Source organism: Lucilia cuprina, chromosome 2 (assembly GCF_022045245.1).
Source record: "Lucilia cuprina isolate Lc7/37 chromosome 2, ASM2204524v1, whole genome shotgun sequence".
Taxonomy (NCBI): Eukaryota; Metazoa; Arthropoda; class Insecta; order Diptera; family Calliphoridae; genus Lucilia; species Lucilia cuprina.
Window position 1 is genome coordinate 50,048,245 of NC_060950.1, and position 13,964 is coordinate 50,062,208.

The following is a 13,964-nucleotide window of genomic DNA, read 5'->3' on the forward strand; positions in this document are numbered from 1 at the left end:
TACTATCATGGGAGTATTAAAGTGGATATATCTATTCTACCGACTAGTATAGATTACTGCACTCCAAAACCCTTCTTTTACAGAAACTCCGGAAACATTATCTACGAAAACTCTGCCTTGCAGGAAGTCAGCTCTCCAAGAACCCTTTCGGTGTACACGGACGGTTCCATGAAAATGGATCGAGTGGTAAGACGCATTTTAATGCATGAATTTGGAACTAAAATAAATTTCAGAATACAAAATAAATGTAGTCCATTACAGGCTATCTGCCATAAAAAGAGCAGCACACTGGCTTTGGTATTACGTATTTTTGTAATATATTATTATGGTCTATTGCTTTGAATTTTTAGGAATGCGAATATTTGATGACTTGTCAGAAATATCCAATCTAAGATTGGAAAATATAAACGCCTTCATCAAATGGTTCTAAAAAACAACCTGGCCACACTAAATCGTGGCTTTTTAATAGTCCACAAGAACGGACATTTTCTTTAACTTTCTATACTTCTTTTTAACATACTCTCATAACTACCTACTCTTGGTCTTTAACTATAAACTTTACTCTTCATTGCTCTTCTAACATAAACCTAAAACTATCCCCTTTCACCCTGTGATTTTATAAAAGTTTGAATTATTGATATTCAATCCATTTACTGAAGAGGACTTTGTGTGGATGCTAGGGTCAAATGAGGTCCTATAATGATGAAAATCTGCAGCATAGTTAAGACTTATATAAAACTAAGTTTTGGCAAGTGGAAACAGGTCTTAATCTTCAAAGACCGCAGATAAGTAGCCTGATATCGGTTATCACTTTCCACTGTAAGTTGATAACCATGCTAAACGTACCGGTCTTCCGTTCTACGATTACTGTTTAGTTTAGTTTAAAAGGGTTGTACTCCAAAAAGGTATACATCCACTCGGAGACCCAGGAGGGTCCATTGTGATTCCCTTTAAGAAGAAACAAGAAAAATAGATAGACAGAAGATAGAAAAGCTGGATAGATAAGTTTGAAATTACTGAATTCCTATCCCAATAGAGAAAGAATATTGATAGTATTGGAAGGGAATTACGCGGTCCGGCGCCTAAATAGCCAATCCACTCCCCTAACAAAACCTAGAATGTCGCCTATACTACACCTAGATGCATCTCCTAAATCATTGAATGTTTTTCCTAGCCATTTCCGCCTCACACCCTGTGTACCATGTATGTTCTACTGTCTCTAGCTACTCTTCGTCCTCACACAACCTACGAAACTCCTGTGTGTTAAAGATCCAATTACCCAAAAAGACTCCTATTGCGCAGTGACCGGTTATCACCCCTACTAGAATTCTAATACTCCTCCTGTCCAATCCTAATAGTGTTCTGGTTGCCTTGGCATTCACCTCGGCCATAAGGCTTTAGATACCCTGCAATCCATCCTACTATGCCAGGATTGGTTGGAGGAGTTCCTGAATTTGTCGGAAATTAACCTATAATAGTAGCAGATAGGAGGTTTCACCGACCTAACTCCACTATTATTGTCCTTGATCTGAGCCTTGTCTGGCCAGTTCATCTGCGATCTCATTATCCTGTATATTACAGTGCCCTGGAACCCAACACAACCAGATTGTATACAACTCAGATAGCTCGCGGATAGCATCCCTGCATCTGCTTACTAATCTGGAATGAACTAAATGACATTTCAGGGCCTTTAGTGCTGCCTGATTATCAACATAAACTGTCACCTCCGACCCCCTTCTAATGTGTGTTTTTATCAGTTCCATAGCTTTCCAGATTGCTAAGATCTCTGCTTGGAAAACACTACATTCATCCGGAAGTCTATATGACACCTTTATGTTGTAGTCTCCTAAATAAACTCCAGCACCTGTGCCAGATTCCATTTTGGAACCATCAGTGAAGATTGCACACCCTTCAAACAAAACTTCAGATCCCATCCATGTGTCCCTACTTGGAAACTCTATTGGGGGTGTTACACCGAAGTCTTGTGTCGTAACTAAATGATCAGAGATACAATCCGTAGTCCTTTCATTACCTGTTAGACAAACCTCGTACAAGATCTTAGTGTCACTCACCCTCTGAGGTGTTACTAAAGATGACTCATAGAGTCTCAGTAAGTTTTTAGCCGCCACACTCTCAACATATATGTCAATGGGAAGTAGGTTCAGAATCATATCCAATACTGCATGGCGCTTGTGATGCCTAATGAAGCACACCTTTGAGCTTTATTGAGTATCATTCTGTAGCTACTCTTCCTCATATCTACCCACCACACCGTGCATCCATAGGTAATAATAGGCCTTACTACCGACGTGTAAATCCAATTTACCATGTTCGGTCTTAAGCCCCAGTTCTTACCGATGTGTAATAGGCATTGAGCTCCTTTTTCAGCCTTTCTTGTAAATTTTTCTTCCATGACAGTTTGCTGTCAAGGAAGGTACCTAGATACTTGGCTCCGTCTGACAAATTCAGCTCGACGCCGTTCAATTTCGGCAATTTGAAACTCTCTATCCTATATCTCCTGGTAAAGAGTACCAATTCCGTTTTCAATGGATTGACACCCAACCCATTTGTACAGGCCCAGTTCGATAAGTCGTTAAGCGCCGCTTCCATGACCTCACTGATCGTTGGGAGAAATTTTCCCTTAATCAGAATCACGACGTCATCTGCGTACGCAACTATTTTCCTACCTTTGGATTCGAAGATCTTGAGAATATAGTTAACCGCTAGTAACCAAAGCTTGTGGTGTATCCCTGGTAACTCTTTTTTTAATCCTGTCCACCCCTAAGGTTGAGTTGATAACTCTGCTATCCAGCATTGAAACTACCTAACTCACCAGAAAATCCTGAACACCGAGTGTAACCAACGACTCCTTGATGGCCTCTATTTTAATATTATTAAAGGCTCCTATATCCAAAAACGCGGCCAAGGTATACTCTTTGTGATCTAGACCGTGCTCAATACAACCCACCACCTCATGAAGCGCACTCTCAACCGACTTACCCTTAAGATAAGCATGTTGAGCATTGCTAATGAGATGGGTATCAATATTGCTCCTAAGATGAAGATCTATCAGTCGTTCAAGAGTCTTCAATAAAAAAGACGATAGGCTGATAGGTCTAAAGTCCTTCGGTTTAAAGTGGCATGCTTTGCCAGCTTTGGGAATAAAAATTACCGTAACCTCTCTCCACCCTCTAGGTAGATATCCCATTATAAGACATCTCTTGAAAATATCGGCTAAAAGCACCAATGCGTCATCAGGAATATTACAGAACATGGTTGAAAAACTCTATCCGTACCCGGCGATTTGTAAGGGTCAAAAGAGTTTACCGCCCAGCTAAGTTTATCCATGGTGACTATTTCCTCAATTTGACCAGATGCATGACCTGCTTTACGTCCGTAGCATCAGTGTCCTCACAACCAGGGAAGTGTGTTTCCATAAGCAGAGTTGTCTTCCCGTTGAATATAACCTAAGACCTTTTTATATTGGGTTTGTGCTGATGTTTGTAACATACAAAAATATTCGTCCTATACCCACCTTAAAGTATATCAATCGGCTTAGAATCATTTTCATTTTTCAAAGTTTTAAAAATGTTGAAAATTTGTTTACAGAACTTATCATACATCCTGGCTGTACAATAAATTTCCGATATACATAGGTACAAAACACCTTTTTAACTTTTCGTTTTTTCGGCTGATTTGAAAAACAGTTAACCAGAAAGTGATTAATAAGCTAATTTGAATTATATAGTTTCGACTATAAATATTTGATCTCATTTGTAACCTTGAAATTTTAGGTCCTTATTCTCAAACGATTTTGACATGTCTGTCAGTCAGTCTCTTAAAAGAACGATAGGACCTAAACTATTGTTGCGGATTGATTGGTATTCAAAATCGGTTTACATTTTTACATGGCCTCCATATAAGGTTCGCTTTAGAAAATGACTTACGTTCATAACAGACTTAAAAATACTAGTATTTTTATCTATACTTTTTTATGAAACAAAATTTCATATAAATCGGCAAATTGAAATTTGCGAATTGTGTTAAGTATTGTATGTATATTATCTTTATATTATATATATTTTTTATTTTTTTAGAAAATGTAATTTTACTGATTCGATAAAATTTATTTGGATTTCGATACACATTTAAAACGAAATTCTGATCACCTTGGATCATAATATGTATAACAATATTATGATAAATACAAAAATATGATGAAATATTTTGACGGTAATTAATCATAATATATTTTAAAATTGTTACAATAACGATAATATGTTTAGACAACATAACCACAACAGAATATTATATCATTGTCAATGAATGGATTAAAAACCAAAAATAAATAATAATAAAATAATATTTTAAAAAAATAGTGTGTTATAAGAAATTTATCACTCTATGGGATTTATAATTAGTTGATAATTGACCCAGTTACTAATTAAAGACCCATTTCAAAAAATCTTCCGGATGTTCTTGTTTGGTTTTAAATGTTATAAATTTATTACTTTTTAATCATAAATGCGTTTTTCATTTAAGAAAAAAGTTCGTGTTCACCAAACTTAGAAAACCGAACAAAGTTCGGGTTCGGCCGAATTCGGTTCAAATTTACCAAAGTTCGGGTTCGGTATGTATGTATTGTACAAAAAGATACCAAAACGTGTACTTCAGACATATACATTTTCTGGAGATTACTCGTCTTGTTCTCTCGTCTTGTACTCCCTGTAGTAGTTTGATATTACACTTTTTGTCTAAAGCAGTCCACCTGATTATTGAAGCATAAGAATTGGTGTAATTACACTTTTAAATGATCTATAATATTAAATCTTTACTTTGCTTTTTACCCCTGAAATTAATATGTCGAAATATATAATTCAGAATAACTTTCAAAAAATTTACCAAAACTACACATTTTCTCACTTTTCAAAATTCTTTAGGGTTAAGTGGTAAAAAATTACCTTTAAAATTAGCAACAAAGCAATAATAAAAATATTAATACTTAAAATTTTGATTTTTTTAATAATTTTCTCCCTTAAAGCATGATTTAAACTCTTCAAGCATTTGAAAAGGTACTTTACTAAAAATTGAGAAAGCTAAAACCAACATATATTTCCTTAAGGAGCCTTCACACGATCATTCTTTTCGTATGTAAAGTCTAATGAAAAAGTAAGATGAAATTCCATCCGTATTCCAAAATAGAGAATAAAAGTCGTATGATTTATACTGCGTTTGAACGACTGGTATAAAACAATTACAAGTATGATGAAAACAGCTATTTAATTTCCGTATTTCCTTCTACTCCAAATTTTGACAGTTCATATTACTTGTGCCAAGGGGATTTAGAACAAGTAATATTCATTAACTTAGAGAAAAAGTATGTACTAATTTTTCCCCTTTCTGATTCATGTTTCGAATAATACCTATTAAAGTTTTCCAAAACAGTCTTGAAGTGCGTGGGACAAATTTCATAAAATTCGGTTCAGTCGTTATAATAAGACGTATTTGCGCCAAAAAATGTAGCAAAAATACAAATATTTACCTTGCAGTTTAATTTGTCAAAAATGTTGATATTTATAAATTTAAAATTCACACAAATTCAAAAACTTCATTTCATTTTTCGAATAAAGATATAACCAATTGAGACTTCTAATTAAAGATGTATCTCTATTTAAAATTTCTTAAAGTTGACCCAGCCATTTAGATGTGGGCCCTTTACATGAAACTCCTCTTTTTACCCAATTTAATTAATTTATATACCCTACACCACTATAGTGGGGAGGGTATTATGCGTCTGTGCTGAAGTTTGTAACACCCAAAAATATTGGTCCTACACCCACCTTAAAGTATATCAATCGCCTAAGAATCGCTTTCTGAGTCGATTTAGCTATGTTCGTCTGTCCGTCCGTCTGTCTGTATGTGTGTCCATGCGCACGCTACAGGTCGCATTTTTCAAAATAATTTGATGAAATTTGGCACATACTCTTTTTTTGGTTCGAGGAAAATGGTTGAAATCGGTCCATTATTTCTTCTAGCTCCCATACAACCGTACCCACCGAATCGAGCCTTTAGGATCATAATTACGTTGAATGTTTTATAATGTCAATAAAAATCAGCAAAAATTAGTTTTATAGAACAATAAATGGCAATACTAATTTTTATAGTGATCATGCCTCATTTGACCCTAGCCCCCATACAAACTCCCCTTCAGAAATTGACTTGAAGGTCAAAATTAACTTATAATTTCTAATAAAACGATTAAAATCTACATAAAAGACGTAGACGTAAATTCATCTACAAAAATTTATAAGGATAGGCCCATATTTACCCCTTCTCCACAATAAGCCCTCTTGTAGAAAATCTCTTTTTTGTCAACAATAAGTAAAAATATTCCACAATAAAACAAATTAAATGCTTTATTTTTTCAAAAATAATCCACAATTTTAACATAATGACTTGTGTAGGGTATCATATTGTTGGCAATGTCCGACTATAAATTCATACTTGTTTAAAATATACGTTTTGACTGCTTATAGCAAAATACTTCCCAAGTATTTGCATTTTTCGGAAAAAGTACCTAAACTACACATAATTACCCGTTTTTACCCGTTAAGTTTGAATTGCCCACATGCATATTTCTCCCTTTTGGTCCACTACAATCTCCTTAAGCCGGCTTTACACGATCACACAAGTAATATGATCCGTCAAAATTTTGTGTAGAAGAGTACGGATAGGATCGTCTAAAAGCAATATGTAATGAAACCATCACACATTAAGAAAAAATACAGATGGAAAATTTGACAGTCTTATTGCTCTCTTCATTTTTTGAAATGATTCAAAAACCATGCCGCTCTCATTAGATCAGGGATGTATTTTTATGTAAACACGTATAAAAAAGTGAAACAGCTGTTTCCATCTGACTTTAATTGTTTTATACCAATCGTGTAAACCCAAAAAATATAAATCATACGACTTTTATTCTCCTTTTTGTTATACGGATGGAATTTCATTTTACTTTTTCATTAGTCTTGTCGTACGTAAAGTGTGATCGTCTGAAGTGCCCTTTATCAGGCATAAGATAAAGGTGGAGTGTGGCTTGGCTTCGACTGTGTATTAGAAGACGGGGAGCTCATTTCTTCTTTATTCTCAGTTGTCAACTCCTCGGGAAACCTAATCCTTTTTGCCTAAGATCTTGTAAGAGAGTCCGATTTTTTCTTTGTAGTGCCATGAGATGGACTAACTTCCAGAAACACTTTTATTAGTATGCTAGGATTCACCTGTTTCACCATTTGCTCCACTTCATCCTTTTTGGGATTTGCTATAATGGTGTTGTTATTATCATCTGAGGATTCAGAGTCGGAGGCCTCACCTGAGGTAATTGAGGTGAGAGCTCTCTCCGAGTGCATCCTTCTCTTTCACTCCTATGTTTTTCCCAATGGCATACTGTACACTTGACGCATTGTAAAAAAATATATCAAATTTCACTGTACTAAGTTAATTCCACCGACTAGGGTGACTTCAATTAATATGCAAAAAGAGAAAAAGAAGCACAAAATTTTACAAGATGAAAGTTTACAAACCACTCGAAAAGAAATATTCGTAAATCTACAAAAATATGTTAATGAACACGTATACAAATAGAATAACCAAATTTACACATTTTTTAAGTGTTCATTAATATATTTTTGTAGATTTACGACAGTTGATTTTCATGTGGTTTGTAAACTTGTATCTTTTAAACATTTTTGCGAGGTGCCAAGCCCTCATACACAATATGTAGTAAAAGTCAGATATCTCAGAAAGTGCAGCAGCTAGAGTTATAAAATTTTGTATGGACAACTTTGACATCCATATAAATTAGACGCACAGAATGTACATCCTAGCTATTGTGGACGTGGCACTTAATATGTAAAGAAAATCCTAAATTGATATATAGGTTTTTAGTAGAGTATTCAATTATTTGGGTTTTTATTTTATTCGGTTTATTCGACAACTAATTATTTGGGATTTTAAGTTAACCGGTTAGTAATCGGATAATTCAAAATTATTCGGTTAATCGAATAAAAGGCAAGTGAATTTTTTTAATAATATTATTTTTTTCTACAATAATTTTTTTCCTATAACAAACAAAATTATAATTTTCAATTGTTTAAATTCAATTCTATAAAGTTTTTTCTTAAATATTAGAAATAGTCTTCTATGTGTGAGAAAAAGAAATATTAACCATCTCTTTCTCTCACACACAAAATCAAAAGTATCTCAACAAAAGTTTCCCAGTGTGAACCAGGTCATTCTAAATATCTCGTAAATATTGACGAGAGCGATCATCAAAGATGATGGTATTAGTTGACATTACATACATATGTACTGTCAAAATGTCTATCTGTAAAAGTTGTATATATTGTTTGATACATATGGAACATTGCATGTGTACAGGGATGTATTTGATAAAATTAATAAGAATTAATTCATAGTAATACAAAATTTAATTTTTACTGACACTGATCCACATGTTGTTTCTTGTACTTCAAAAATACACACATGTACATTAAGAACACCCGTTTACCACTTTTTTGTAGGAACACTTCTCAATCGATGCGTATTAATGTATTGAACACGAAAAAAAATTAAAAATATATTTTTTTAAAGGGGCTCATTCGCCGAAAAGTTCGCAGTACAATATGTTAATCAATTTCTTTTTTTGCAATCTTTTGGAATTGGGTCTCTGATGTTTCAGTAATTTTGAACTTATCGCAGGAAAAATAATTAATTTTTTACAGTATTTCTAGTATACAGTATTTTTAGTGTATTTAAACTTCCAAATATTCCAAAAAAAATTTTAAATGGACCAAACTACATGCCAAACAATATAATAAATATGTTTCTGTGTAAGCTATTTCGAAAAAGCGAAAACACTATGCCTCTTAAAACTACTTAAAATTATTTTGTGCACCACAAATACTCTACAAAAATTGTAAAATATTTTTCACGTAATCGGCTCAAAATTGTTAAATTTTTAAGACAGATTTAAAAAAATTGGAAATATTTTATTTTTTACAATTTTACTGAGGTAAGGATTTTCAATGGCTGGTAGTGTACTACCGAGGACCATTTGAAAAAATGTTTTATATCCACCATCAAAAAAGAGGGAGTATATTAATTTTCCTAAGTCCTTATTAAATTCTAAAACGATCTTGCCATGTTTGTCTGTTGATATCACGATAGAGTCCGAACGGAAGTGCTCGAGAGTTGAAATTTTCCAAAAATATTTGTTATACGTAAGGAAATGGGCAATATCGATCCACGTACAACTGGCTTGAAAATACAAGTTTAAATCTGAAGTTCGACATAAGTAAGAATTTTATGAGTACGGAAATCATATGAAATGTTGCTCGGAATTCGGAACTCTTTGTCTGAGGAAATTCGGAAACATGTGCAGAATTGTCGTTCAGAATTCGTTACGAAATCTGATGTAAATTCCTGGGGATATTCTGAAGGAATTTTCGGAAAATCTGATTAAAGTCAGACAAATGACTGATACCATACTTGACATTCTTTCGACATTTCATACGAAAGTCTGATCAAATATAAAAAAGTCTGATAAATGTCTGATAAAATATAATATATAATAATATAATAATAAAATATATGAAAAGTCGAATAAATGTCTGATAAAATGTTCGTACAAAAGGCTGATCAAGTATAAGAAAATGGCCTGAGTATTCCGATCAAAGTCTGATGAAAACTATTTTCATATATATAATTTATTATGGTTTAATTTTATTAATTTTAATAAAAATTTATAACCTTTCATTATTCATGACTTCTTAAATAAATAATAGAAACTTGTAGATTATTTTTAAAATAATTAAAATTATACAATAATACTTAAATATTACTTAAGTTATTATAAAATTAAACCATAAAAAAATTAAATTTAAAATTAATTTTTTTGCAAATTTTTTGTGTATTAACAAAGTTTAAAAAAATTTAAACAATAATCATCACATATGCAGATGTTGTTTACTTGAATTCCAAAGACCAACTGAGAAAATAGAAATGAAATTGCCTTTTAAAGGGAATAAATTTATAAAAAAATATATAATGTCAGGTCTATTCGTAAAAACAAAAAATTCGATAAGCTGAATAACAACCTTTCAATAAATTAATGATAAGAATACGAAAATGGATGGTAGGAAGTCTATTTTTTAGATCTTTTTAATTTAGCTCATAAATATTGCTACCATTTCTATGCATTTTTTTGCAGTTTACAAAATAAAGCATTTTTCCGTTAAAATTAGAAAGGTAGATAAATGTTTTGTTTTTTATTTAAATAAGCAAATTACGGCTATAATTCCCATGTGTACGATTCTTAATATTTTAGAGTAATTTTGTTGGTAAACAATTAAATTTATGTTTGTATTTTTAAAACAATCAAAATATTCCTTTAAAAAAAGATTTATACTTTATGTAATTGTAATTTTCATTTCTATTGGAAGATTTTTAAAATTTGGGAGGACCAGTGCCATATTGAAGTAACAAAGCCGTTTATTTCGCCTAAAATTCAAATTGATTTGACTAGGACCAACATTTTATACAATGGTAATTTTTCTGATGAATCCAAGCTAATTTAAAATGGTTTAGATGAAATAAAATTATAATCTAGGCCAGTTGTGTAATTATCGGTATACTGTAGTAAAAATAAAACAGGGAGGGGGTAATTTTGTGGTCTGGAGATATTTTCCACGTTATGAGATTGTATAATTTTATAAATATATTATGTATGAAAATGTCTTGCACAATGCAGTAGAGATGTCTCTAAAATGGAGAGATCATCAGGAAAATGATTATCAACGGCATATAATTTGCGATATTATAGACTAATGAATATAAATTTTTTAAGGAATTTGAAGGAAAAATTAAAATTAAGGAAAAATAATTAAGTTTTCAATTAGAAATATTCAGTAAAACAATATAAAAAGAAAACAAAATTAAATTCATGATAATTAAATATTAATCTAAAGATTAAAACATATTTATAAATTAAGTCGAAGTATCCAGTTTTGCACATTTTAAAAAATTTGGATTTTTAAGCCAATTTTTTACTATTTTTGTCGTATGCTTCGGATCGCCATCCAGTTGAAGTATAATTTCTGACACTGGATATGCACATTCTTCCACAAAATCAGGAATATTGGATTGAAAATGCACAATTAATCCTTCTTTTTTATTTTAGCATCTAATTTTATTTATGGCGACATGAGCCTGATTTTGTTGTTTTACCTGTTTGGATGTCACTCCAAAGTTGTTGCATCTTTCTCCGAAATTTAACAAATTTATTGTTATTTTTAAATTGATTTGTGTTGCTAGATTAATTAAATTTAAACGTGCAAAAGTGGATACATTGACGTTTTTAATAAAATTGACTAAAACTTTAGATACAGTTTCAATATTCGTTGTTTTATTTTATTATTTTTTTATTGCTTATTTTAAAACAAATACCAAATTTTTTGATATTTTTGGACTTTATTGGGTGTTTAACATAAACTTGATTGATATATATATCCAGTTTTGCTCACCACTGTACATAAAATAACAAAATCTCACTGAAAAAATCATCAAATTGCTTAAATGTAAAAAATTTTTTATTTAAAGAAAATATCTAAATTTATAAGTATAATTTATAATTTAATAAATTTTAATTTAATTATTAATTTCTATTAACAATAATTATCAATTACTTTATTTATCTTTGTCAAATTAAAACACAAAAACATACAATATACTTAACATAACAAATTGCATACCCATTAAGTTTTATTGTTCAATCGGCTGAAACTATTAGTTTTTTTACATCCCTTAGTAAGAAAACGAAACCAAGAACTAAGCACACGCAAAACTGTTTTTACTGTTCAGTCGTCGTATTCAGTTCGATTGAGGGCGAGTTTTTCTGATAAAGCTAATCTTCATTCTTTGGTTAAACCTGGTTTAATATATGTTTCGCGTTTTTCAGTTATCAGTAAAGTTACTTATTATCTTAGTTTAACTGAGTGTAATTGGCCAATTAAACTAAACTTATAAGTGAGAAAACACAAAAAAAAAAACAATAAAACAATGATTTCGGAAGAACAAAAACATAATATTTTAAGTAAATTGCAATTTCCTGATTTGTTTTGTTTTATTAATTTTATTTAACATTTTTAACATTTTGTTTATTTAACATTTTTCCAAAATTTTCCATTTTACAAAAGTGTTGTTTCCAAAAAACAGCTGTTCATTGTTTATGTTTTTAGCAGTGTGTTGATACAGTTACTTACTTCAGTTAGCTTGTAAGGGGACATTTTATCGAGTTACTATTTTTTAAGAATGGTACTAAATTTAGTAAAATATTTAGTAATTTGCGACTGCAATTACCAGTTTTTTGAAACCCTGAGTTAATGAAGGCAAACAATGTTTTAATACCGTTAGCGGGTTAATCGTTGAAACTATAATAGTTTTCTATCATAGTAAATCATAAAACTTCTATCATAGTAAATCAGAAAACTTACCGCAAATAATCAATTTGCATTTAAACATTTTGAGATACCGAATTTCTTAACTACTGATAAAAATTGAAATTTATTTTCATATTTTTAATGATTTATTCTAGGTGGCATACCGTTTCGTTACACTGTCTATATCAGCAAACAGTGCTTTATGTGTAATTTGTGGTGCTGAGCCTACATTACGCAGCTTACATGAGATTTCAGAAAACACTTTTCGTGGAGAATCAAACCTAATACATAGCATGGAAAGATCAATACCAGGAGGTTTGCCAGAACATATTGGATTGGATTCAGGCATTGTAGCTGTTATTATTGCCAATATAATGACACGCAAATGTGTATTTTCATCAAATATACATCACAGTGCATCTACAACACGTTATCTCGGAGATTTTCATAATATGGATGTATTAAAAACCTTTTTTGATGATTCCTTTTCGAACGCCTTGTATTTTAAGAGCAACACAACAACAAATAATATTTGCGAATTAAGCAGTCAATATTGGTCATTGGATACTCATAAGTGTATATCACATTTTGATTTAAATAATAACATAGTTTGTTTATTATTTATTTCATCTATACCAATGCACACTATGAAGTAAGTAATATTAATTTTATTATAAAATACAACAAACAAATGTTACATACGTTCATACCTATGTATGTATTTATTTATGTATGTATGTATGTATGTATGTATGTATGTATGTATGTATGTATGTATGTATGTATGTATGTATGTATGTATGTATGTATGTATGTATGTATGTTTGTATGTATGTATGTATGTATGTATGTATGTATGTATGTATGTATGTATGTATGTATGTATGTGTTTCGGCGTATATCCGAGATGGACAAACCAAATAAGTTTCCCAAAGAAAAAAAAGTAAACACAAGAAAATTAGTTAAATTTCAAAATCAGAGAGTAAATCTCTTTCTTTATTATTTACCTTTGTAAATGTAAGTTTCAAAAACTCTTTGCACAAGTGCAGTAAATGGCTTCACTTTGGCTAATAACCAAATCAAACTAATAACTAAATAATGGAGGCAAACAATGTTTAAACACCGTTAGCGGTTTACTCGTTAGTTTTATTTTAGTTTTCCATCAAAGATGTAAACTAATGGTAGTAAATCATTAGGATTTACACTTAGAGAAAAATACCGCAAATAATCGATTTGTACTTAAACATTGCCGGCCCCCTTGCAACACTTAAGGTGTTGTAACTGAACATACTGAGCCATTAAAGGGCTCGCGAGGACAATATTTATTTGAAATATATAATAGCCATTAAGAGGCTGGTTGAGCCACTACGGGACTCCAGTTGAGCCATAAAGAGACTCTAGTTGAGCCATAAAGAGACTCTGGTTGAGCCATAAAGAGACTCTGGTTGAGTCATAAAGAGACTCTGGTTA

The 13,964-nt window shown here is 31.5% G+C and overlaps 1 protein-coding gene across 2 annotated transcripts in view; it reads left to right on the forward strand.

Annotated features, from left to right (window-relative positions):
• The window catches only part of LOC111691014 (protein fuzzy homolog), a 44,147-nt gene that overhangs the window by 9,939 nt on the left and 20,244 nt on the right, over positions 1-13,964 (forward strand). For both annotated transcript variants that reach the window (XM_023453635.2, XM_046956322.1), the window contains exon 3: positions 12,650-13,146. In XM_023453635.2, coding sequence (XP_023309403.2) covers positions 12,650-13,146 — 497 coding nt within the window. The remainder of the gene's footprint in view (positions 1-12,649; positions 13,147-13,964) is intronic.